The sequence below is a fragment of the Penaeus japonicus genome, unplaced genomic scaffold (assembly GCF_977035675.1).
Source record: "Penaeus japonicus unplaced genomic scaffold, GWHDUDI00000001_assembly GWHDUDI00000021, whole genome shotgun sequence".
Classification (NCBI taxonomy): Eukaryota; Metazoa; Arthropoda; class Malacostraca; order Decapoda; family Penaeidae; genus Penaeus; species Penaeus japonicus.
The window spans coordinates 8417446-8428105 of NW_028234423.1; the positions used below are offsets into that span (position 1 = coordinate 8417446).

Consider the following 10660-nt stretch of genomic DNA (forward strand, 5'->3'; position numbering starts at 1 on the left):
TTATTCTTAGCTTCTTTTTCAAGTTTTGCCTCTTATTCTTATTATTATTTCTGTAGCATGCCGTGTAGCAAATTTACGTTATGGCGGAATCAGTCTAGTATCTGCAATGTACTTGTTAAGTGGTTTTATAATATAAATACACTATGGCATATATATCGTTTACAGTGTACTCGTGTTGTAAGGAATGCAATAAAGAACGTTGAAATGTCTAATCAAATTATACTATTAACTCTTGTGAAAGCTAATTTACAAACATTAGTGATCATATGCATTTTTTTTTGTAAACATTTCTGGCTACAGTAAGGTGTTTAGTTGGCTTAATAAAGTCAATGAATAAGGATTTGAACAAAATGAACACACCAATAAAACAAAAGCTAATCATTAATAAGTAACAGAAATGGGGCTTCACTTTACAATTTCCTTTGTTATCTTGAACCCACACGTTTTTTTTTTTTTTTTTTCTGTCGATGAGCCTGTTAGAATTTGGGCTTGATCTTCATGGTGACTGTCTTCAGGGAGTAGTAGTATCCATGCCATTTCTTCCAGTTGACTCCATCCGCATAAGACTTGTGCTCTCCCCAGAGATACAGGCCGTTGAGATTGCTCGAGTGGCGTTTTTTGTACCACCAAGCGCCCTTGAACCTGGGAGAGATGAGATGATGATGTGAAGTATTTGTTCTGGATTTTTGGTTACTTATACAATGTAAAAATGGCATGAGCAAAAATACAAAAACGATGACAAAAGCAATGTTAATGATTATCATAACGACAACAACAATGAGAAAAACTAAAACTAAAAGCATGATAAAATAATTACATGTAAAATACTTACTTTTCTGCGCAATTTTGATCATAGATGTCCTGGTCATGATCCTTGGTAGAGAACATAAATCCGTTGTGGGTAGAGAAGGAGTCTACGGCATTGCCACTGTAGGAGTTGACTTCGAGCTTGTACGATGCAGCCCCATCGTGCACGTAGAAGAAGTCGTACTTGGCCCAGCGGGACTTGCCCTCGAAGTCGGCCAGGTCGAAGCGGATCTGGTTGAGGCTCTGACTAGTGAGTGCGTGGATATGGTCGAGGCCGAGCCAGTAGTCCTTAGCGACGTTGCCGAAGCCGAGGACGTACTCGGTCCACGTTCGGAAGAAGTCTTCCTGGTCCTCGTAGTCGTCGCGTCGTTGAATGACCGTCCAGCCTCCGCCGTCGGTCGTCATGTCACACCACACGCGCACTGGCCGCTCGGGACAGCAGTCGTACGGGTAGATGACGTAGACGCCGTCGACGCTGCAGACGTGGCTCTGGTGCAGCTCGTGGCAATTCCGATAGCGACGGCTGAGTGGTGGGACGCTCGCCAGGACGGTCTCGTTACTCCAGAAGGCTTCGGCCGTCGCCATCACGTGCAGGACCAGCAGGCCCAGTTTGGCAGTTGTGGTCATCGCGATGGGAGTCTGAGGAAGGAGGGCAGTGCATGGCCAGCCGTAGGCTGTGTCTAGTTCACGCCAAAATGAAAGTACAATGAACAATCCTACAAACATGTGTAATGTAGATGGTCGTTTGTAGACATATTGAACTATATTCATAGTAAAACTCACATTCTCACTCTTTCACTCTCGTTCTCATCGTGTCTGTATGTATTCCTCATTTTTTCATTTACTCTAACTAAATCTTTCTATGTCTCTCCTACTCTAACTTTCCCTCACCCAGTCTCTTTCTCACTCTCGTTCTTTTTCTGTACATATGTATATATATGTATATATGTATGTATATTTATTATATATATATATATATATATATGTATGTACATATGTATCATTATATATATATATATATATATATATATATATATATATATATATATATATATATTAGTATATATATATATATATTATATATATATGTATATATATCTATATCTATCTATCTATCTATATATGTATATATACATATATATGTATATCATTCCCTCACTTCCTGGCTTTCACTCACTCTTGCTCTCTCTCTCTCTCCCTCTCTACTGCAGAACTGCTCTGACTAAGAGGCTCAAAGGTGATCAGCCGCAATAGTGAAGTTATGGGAAAGAATAGTGGAAGCTAAGCTGAGAGAAGAGGTGAATCTGTGAAGAGCAATGTGGCAATCTGTAAGGACAGAGCAGTCCAGATGCGTTTTTGGGACTATTGAAAAAGTTAGGAGTCGTGCGTTCTTGGATTTAGAGAAAACTTATAACAGGGTGCTGAGAGCGTTGTGGTATATTATGAGGTACTGGTGAATGGCAGAGACATATGTGAAAATGGTAGAGCATGTTTGGGAATAGTGTGACAGGTGTGAGATTTGAGATACGAATAACGGTGGTTATTATATATCAGGAGAAAGATGCTGAGGGTGAAGGCACCAGTTAGAGAAGAGAAAGGCTAAAGAGAAAGTAAATGGATTTTGAAGATATAAACATCTCTAAAAATAACACTCAGATTATTCACCAGAAATATAAATACGATTCTTAACTCCTAGAATTCGAGACGTAAAAATCCCAATCCCAAGAACCTCCTACACAAGTAAATAATGTCACCCCTTACCGCTTACCGAGACTTGTATCTCTTGGCCTGCGTCTCTGCGTCTGGGTCTTTATATCCTTCCTTCTTCACTTCTGCCGTCACTTCACGCATGCGCAGATTGTGGGCCTTCACGATGATGTGCTCTGTTAATAGGCCTTTCGACATGTGTGCGTGCGCTAATGAATTCTTATCGTCAGTTAATTATATCCATTTTGATACCTTCATCCAATATCGCGAATGCAACTATGAATATATGCAAATGTAAGCACCACAGATCACAGAATGGAAAGATATACATATCCACTGGTTGAGTTCATGTATTAAGCCATAGTAATAATGATAATAATAACGATGATGATGACGGTGGTAATAATGATTAGGTGATAGTAATCAAAATAATGATGATAATAATAATAATACCAACAATGGAAATGATGATGATGATCAAAACCGCACCAAGAAGGGTAATGTTAGTAACAACAACAATGAAATCAGTGACGATGGAAATGCTGATAATAACCTTTGAAATATTGATATATAAATTGATGTCAATGATATGATCAATGTAATAGAAAAACAAACCTTGAATAAGAACACCAACAACTGCGTCGATACCACCGACAATTCTCATCATTACACAGGATGGTATTAGCTAAACATATATATATATATATATATATATATATATATATATATATATATATATATATATATATATATATATATGTATATATATATATATATATGTATATATATGTATATATATATATATATATATATATATATATATATATATATATATATGTATATTGTATATGATTATATACATATTTGCATAAATGAATAAATAAATAAATAAAGGAATGAATATAAACACACACACACACACACACACACACACACACACACACACATATATATATATATATATATATATATATATATATATATATATATATATATACACATATATATACGTGTGTGTCTGAGGGTGGGTGTGTATCTATTTATTTATCTATTTATTTATGTGTTTGTGTGTGTAAATGTCTATATCCATTAACTAAATAAATTTAATGATGCATCGTGTGAGTTCGCGCTTACCTGCATGTATGCGTGTGAGCGCATGTGTATGCATTCATGTAGCTAACGCAATAAATACCGCTTGAGTGCGTGGCAACGCGTTCGACCAATAGATTCAAAGAGCTCACGAGTGCGCCGCGCGGATAAGGATAATCAGTGCAGGAGGATTGACTACTTGGTTGCACGCAAAACAACAACGGAAGTAGAGCAAATCACACATGTAACCAATGCTATCACAGCATACAAAAAGCAAAAAGAACAAAAACGTGGATTCAAACAGGATAAACAGGGAGGAGCTGAAACAAAAGCAAACAAGATACAAGATACAAAGAAAATAATAGGCAAAAATGAAAGCTATTACTTCTGTGACAGTTCTACAAAACATCAGACAATTGATCAAAGAATGCAAAATTGCCCGACACGGAGAAAAACATATGCACACTTTTCAACAAGGGATATTATGAAAGGGTCAAAGTTTCATCTAAAATACAAGGAGAAGGTAGGAAAATATCCTTCATTCCTGATAGCGGAGCCGAAATTACCGTTATCGCTAATAGACACTTAGAGGTTCTTGGGATTGATAAAATATATATCAAGCTACCAAGCCCAGACGTCAGGATTGAAACAGCAAATGGATCCAAAGTATAAGCTATCGGCACCATTATAGTCGATGTGGAATAATCAATGTTGTAAATATCGTGGCCAATCTCCGAGACCCACTACAATCTCCGAACCATTTGAAGGCTTTTGAAATAGTGTCAGAAGACTTCCTGATTCTGCTTAATGCTGTTACCATCCTCGTGCTTCACCTCCAGTAGATGGCAAGATTTAGGCAGACCCGTCCATTCGTTCAACTACTGTGGCTCCAGAAGTGGAGCGTCAGATGTTCCTGAAGATGTTCACTGGCATGCTAACCAACAAAACCGACATTAAGAACCAACTAATAAAAGAAATGAGTGGTCCAATCATGCATATATATGTATCCCCAGATGCTAATCACAGATTGGTGTGCTCCCATGGTACCTGTCATGGGAATAACGGTGACAAGGGTATTGGCAGTTAAAGGTTGACCCTGAGTCAAAAGACTACCTATGTTTCATAACACGATATGGAAGATACAGATATCTTAGGACTCCCATGGGCCTCAAATCTTCAGGTGATGAATTCTGCAGACGTACAGATGAAGCGCTGGATGGCATCCCAAACTTCATCAAACAAATGAACGACATCTTGACCTGGGACCAAGGCTACTAACAGCAATTACACCATGTGTATGATATTCTCTTACATTGAAGGAGAAACAACATAATGCTGAATGTATATAAGTCAACCTTCTGCAAACATCTGTGGATATACAGCTACAGCAGATGGAGTCATATGTCATTCATGGGCCTTGTCAATCAGTTGGCTGAGTTCAGCGCGATAGTGGCCCATAAAGTAGACCCAATATGACCATTACTTAGCCCAAAAACACAATGCCTGAACATGATGCTGCCTTCGCCGATGTAAAACGAGCATTATGTAGCCCATCAATCCTGGCTCATTTCAATCCCGACCGCCCAACAACACTACAGATGCATCAAAGAAGTTTTGCTTAGGATACGTACTCGTGCTACAGCAAGAGGACAAGTCCTGGAATCTAGTTCAATGCAGTAGCTGCCACCTCACAGATGCTGAGAGCAATTATGCCATTGAAGAAATCGAGCTGCTGCTTCCTGATTATCCGTTTTTGTTACTTTTTGTATGCTGTGATAGCATTGGTTACATGTGTGATTTGCTCTACTTCCGTTGTTGTTTTGCGTGCAACCAAGTAGTCAATCCTCCTGCACTGATTATCCTTATCCGCGCGGCGCACTCGTGAGCTCTTTGAATCTATTGGTCGAACGCGTTGCCACGCACTCAAGCGGTATTTATTGCGTTAGCTGCATGAATGCATACACATGCGCTCACATGCATACATGCAGGTAAGCGCGAACTCACACGATGCATCATTAAATTTATTTAGTTAATGGATATAGACATTTACACACACAAACACATAAATAAATAGATAAATAAATAGATACACACCCACCCTCACACACACACACATATATGTATATATATATATATATATATATATATATATATATGTGTGTGTGTGTGTGTGTGTGTGTTTATATTCATTCCTTTATTTATTTATTTATTCATTTATGCAAATATGTATATAATCATATACATACATATATATGTCTATATATATACATTATATATATATATATATATATATATATATATATATATATATATAACAATATATATAGTTAGCTAATACCATCCTGTGTAATGATGAGAATTGTCGGTGGTATCGTCGCAGTTGTTGGTGTTATTATTTAGTGTTTATTCTTTATCTTATCAATACCATTACATTGATCATATCATTGACATCAATTTATACATCAATATTTCAAAAGTCATTATCAGCATTTCAATCGTCACTTATTTCACTGTTGTTACTAACATTACCCTTCTTGGTGCGGTTTTGATCATCATCATCATTTCCATTATTATTATTATCATCATTATTGTGATTACTATTATCCTAATCATTATTACCACCGCCATCATCATCGTTATTATTATCATTATTACTATGGCTTAATACATGAACCTAGTCAGTGGACATATATATCTTTCCATTTTGTGATCTGTGGTGCTTACATTTGCTATAATATATTCATGGTTGCATTCGCGATATTGGATGAAGGTATCAAAATGGATATAATTAACTGACGATAAGAATTCATTAGCGCACACATGTCGAAAGGCCTATTAACAGAGCACATCATCGTGAAGGCCCACAATCTGCGCATGCGCGAAGTGACGGCAGAAGTGAAGAAGGAAGGATATAAAGACCCAGACGCAGAGACGCAGGCCAAGAGATACAAGTCTCGGTAAGCGGTAAGGGGTGACATTATTTACTTGTGTAGGAGGTTCTTGGGATTGGGATTTTTACGTCTCGAATTCTAGGAGTTAAGAATCGTATTTATATTTCTGGTGAATAATCTGAGTGTTATTTTTAGAGATGTTTATATCTTCAACATCCATTTGCTTTCTCTTTAGCCCTTCTCTTCTCTAACTGGTGCATTCACCCTCAGCATCTTTCTCCTGATATATAATAACATCCGTTATTCGTATCTCAAATCTCACACCTGTCACACTATTCTCAAACATGCTCTACCATTTTCACATATCTCTCTGCCATTCACCAGTACCTCATAATATACCACAACGCTCTCAGCACCCTGTTATAAGCTTTCTCTAAATCCAAGAACGCACGACTCCTTCTAGCTTTTTCAATAGTCCCAAAGACGCATCTGGACTGCTCTGTCCTTACAGATTGCCACATTGCTCTTCACAGATTCACCTCTTCTCTCAGCTTAGCTTCCACTACTATTTCCCATAACTTCACTATTGTGGCTGATCACCTTTGAGCCTCTTAGTCAGTGCAGTTCTACAGTAGAGAGCAAGAGTGAATGAAAGCCAGGAAGTGAGGGAATGATATACATATATATGTATATATATACATATAGAAAGATAGATGGATATATAGATATAGATGTAGACATATATACATATATATGTATATATATACATATATATACAGATAGATAGATATAGATATAGACATATATACATATATATAATATATATACATATATACTAATATATATATATATATATATAATGATACATATGTACATACATACATATATATATATATATATATATATATATATATATATATATATATATATAATAAATATACATACATATATACATATATATACATATGTACAGAAAAAGAACGAGAGTGAGAAAGAGACTGGGTGAGGGAAAGTGAGAGTAGGAGAGACAGAGAAAGATTTAGTTGGAGTAAATGAAAAAATGAGGAATACATAAAGACAGAATGAGAACGAGAGGGAAAGAGTGAGAATGTGCGTTTTACTATGAATATAGTTCAATATGTCTACAAACGACCATCTACATTACACATGTTTGTAAGATTGTTCATTGTACTTTCATTTTGGCGTGAACTAGACACAGCCTACGGCTGGCCATCCACTGCCCTCCTTCCTCAGACTCCCATCGCGATGTCCACAACTGCCAAACTGGGCCTGCTGGTCCTGCACGTGATGGCGACGGCCGAAGCCTTCTGGAGTAACGAGACCGTCCTGGCGAGCGTCCCACCACTCAGCCGTCGCTATCGGAATTGCCACGAGCTGCACCAGAGCCACGTCTGCAGCGTCGACGGCGTCTACGTCATCTACCCGTACGACTGCTGTCCCGAGCGGCCAGTGCGCGTGTGGTGTGACATGACGACCGACGGCGGAGGCTGGACGGTCATTCAACGACGCGACGACTACGAGGACCAGGAAGACTTCTTCCGAACGTGGACCGAGTACGTCCTCGGCTTCGGCAACGTCGCTAAGGACTACTGGCTCGGCCTCGACCACATCCACGCACTCACTAGTCAGAGCCTCAACCAGATCCGCTTCGACCTGGCCGACTTCGAGGGCGAGTCCCGCTGGGCCAAGTACGACTTCTTCTACGTGCACGACGGGGCTGCATCGTACAAGCTCGAAGTCAAGTCCCACAGTGGCAATGCCAAAAACTCCTTCTCTAACCACAACGGATTTATGTTCTCTACCAAGGATCATGACCAGGACATCCATGATCAAAATTGCGCAGAAAAGTAAGTATTTTACATGTAATTATTTTATCATGCTTTTAGTTTTAGTTTTTCTCATTGTTGTTGTCGTTATGATAATAATTACCGTTGCTTTTGTCATCGTCTTTGTATTTTTGCTCATGCCATTTTTACATTGTATAAGTAACCAAAAATCCAGAACAAATACTTCACATCATCATCTCATCTCTCCCAGGTTCAAGGGCGCTTGGTGGTACAGCAAATGCCACTCGAGCAATCTCAATGGCTTGTATCTCTGGGGAGAGCACAAGTCTTATGGGAATGGCGTCAACTGGAAGAATTGGCATGGATACTACTACTCCCTGAAGACAGTCACCATGAAGATCAAGCCCAAATTCTAACAGGCTCATCGACTGTAAAAAAGAAAAAAGAAAAAAAAAAAAGTGTGGTTCAAGATAACGAAAGGAAATTGTGAAGAAGTCCCATTTTCTGTTACTTATTAATGATTAGCTTTTGTTTTATTGGTGTGTTCATTTGTTCAAATTTCAGTTCATTGACTTTATTAAGCACTAAACACCTTATTGTAACAGAATGTTTACAAGAAAATACATATGATCACTAATATTTGTAAATTAGATTCACAAGAGTTAATAGTATAATTGATTAGACATTTCAAAGTTCTTTATTGCATTCCTTACAAACGAGTACACTGTAAACGATATATAAGCCATAGTGCATTTATATTATAAAGCCACTTACAACTACATTGCAGATACTAGACTGATTCACATAACGTAAATTGCTACGGCATGCTACACAAATAATGATAAAAAATGCAAAACTTGAAAAAGATAAGAAAAATAAGGATAATGAAGATCATAGAAAACAATAAGAAATTTGAGGAGAATCCCACATGGAAGAAGAGAAAGAGGTTTAACAAATTTATTTAATTCTTTTCATGTGTATTGGCTTGAGAATTACTCTCATCAGCTGTAGCGGTCGTTGTGATTATGTTGCAATTATTTCTGAGTCTAAGTAAGACAACGATTCCGCATTAATCTCTCATCTTATTTTCTCGCGATTTCTTCTTTCCCTTTCTCTCTCTCTCTCTCTCTCTCTCTACTTCTTTCTCTTTCTCTCATTCTCTTTTTTTTTCCTTTGATGATTCCTTGTTCTTTGATCCAGTGAGTATTAATAATATTATTATCATTATTACTACTACTGTTACTACTATCATCATTATTGCTCATACGATTATCAGTATTATCATTAGTATCATATCGATATGATTGTTATTATTGTTATTATCATTATCATTATTGTTATTATCAGTATTAATATTAGCCTCATTATTGTTGTTACATTTATTAGTATCTTAATCATCCTCATTATCCTTACCATTATCGTTATATTATCATTATCATTATCATTACCATCATCGTTACCATCAACATCATCATCATCATTACCATTATCATTTCCATTATCATAACCATTATCATCATCATAATCATCATCGTAATCGTCATCATTATCGTCATCATAATCATCATCATCATTATCATTATTATTATCATTTTATCATCATCATTACTTTCTTCACATTGTTTAATAGTCATTTATTCTGGAATTATTGGGACATGAATGCTTTAATCTCATACTCTAACAACTCTATGACATTAACGAACTAGTTCATAATTCCTAAGTCGAGCAATGAGAAAGTTTGCCAAATTATTGTTTGCAGACGTTTGACGTTGATCTGAATTGCTGATTTCAAATCACATATACTGAATTAAAAATACATATAGTGTCCAATATGAAAAGGAGAGGGGGGGATTATACACAAAGCTTTGTGTATTGTTTTAATCAGAATTATTGCCTGATTTCGGACGAATAATAATTTCAGATAATGAAAATACCAATTCTTTGACAATGAAAAGAACCAGCAAACTTTTCTGAAAGATTGGAGTTCGACCTTAAATACAAACTGGACAGTTTCTTTACAGACGTGTTGTCTCGTGGGGCGGACGAGAGCCTTGCTTACTCCTCCACACGTTACTATGTAATATCCTTTTATCGAGAAAATGTAAATAGATATACTACATTTGAACATATTCCTGTAGTAATAGTCAGTCTATTACTACTATTATTACTATAGTCCACTTTTTGTTACTTGGGTCTTGTACTCGCACTATGTCTCCAACTTCTAACACGGGTAGAAGGCGTGCAGTTTTGTTGCGCAGCGAGTGTGGCGCTCGTGGTCTCATCCAGTTTTTTCATAGTTTCTGTACCAATTTGAAATGAGTGAACGCTTGTGTGCGAGTACCATCGACCGTAATGGGC

The 10660-nt window shown here is 37.2% G+C and overlaps 2 protein-coding genes across 5 annotated transcripts; one reads left to right on the forward strand and one right to left on the reverse strand.

The window, feature by feature from the left end:
• Positions 1–440: 440 nt before the first annotated feature.
• On the reverse strand, positions 441–2708 carry LOC147469437 (techylectin-5A-like). 3 transcript variants are annotated; one of them, XM_086548629.1, is made up of 3 exons: positions 2576–2708; positions 833–1446; positions 441–642 (listed from the first exon to the last, which is right to left on the reverse strand). In XM_086548629.1, exons 2-3 carry the CDS (start codon positions 1432–1434, stop codon positions 477–479), a joined length of 768 nt encoding a protein of 255 aa, XP_086404755.1. In that variant the 5' UTR covers positions 1435–1446; positions 2576–2708; the 3' UTR covers positions 441–476. The 3 variants fall into 3 exon arrangements, with proteins under 3 accessions (XP_086404755.1, XP_086404754.1, XP_086404756.1); XM_086548628.1 differs by having other exon boundaries at positions 2569–2671; XM_086548630.1 differs by lacking the exon at positions 2576–2708 and adding an exon at positions 2473–2495.
• A 3786-nt stretch (positions 2709–6494) lies between these two features.
• Positions 6495–8994, forward strand: LOC122264842 (techylectin-5A-like). Of its 2 annotated transcripts, none has more exons than XM_086548626.1 (3): positions 6495–6567; positions 7749–8362; positions 8553–8994. In XM_086548626.1, the coding sequence occupies exons 2-3, from the start codon at positions 7761–7763 to the stop codon at positions 8716–8718; spliced, it is 768 nt and encodes a 255-aa protein (XP_086404752.1). In that variant the 5' UTR covers positions 6495–6567; positions 7749–7760; the 3' UTR covers positions 8719–8994. The 2 variants fall into 2 exon arrangements, with proteins under 2 accessions (XP_086404752.1, XP_086404753.1); XM_086548627.1 differs by having other exon boundaries at positions 6536–6560.
• Positions 8995–10660: the final 1666 nt, after the last annotated feature.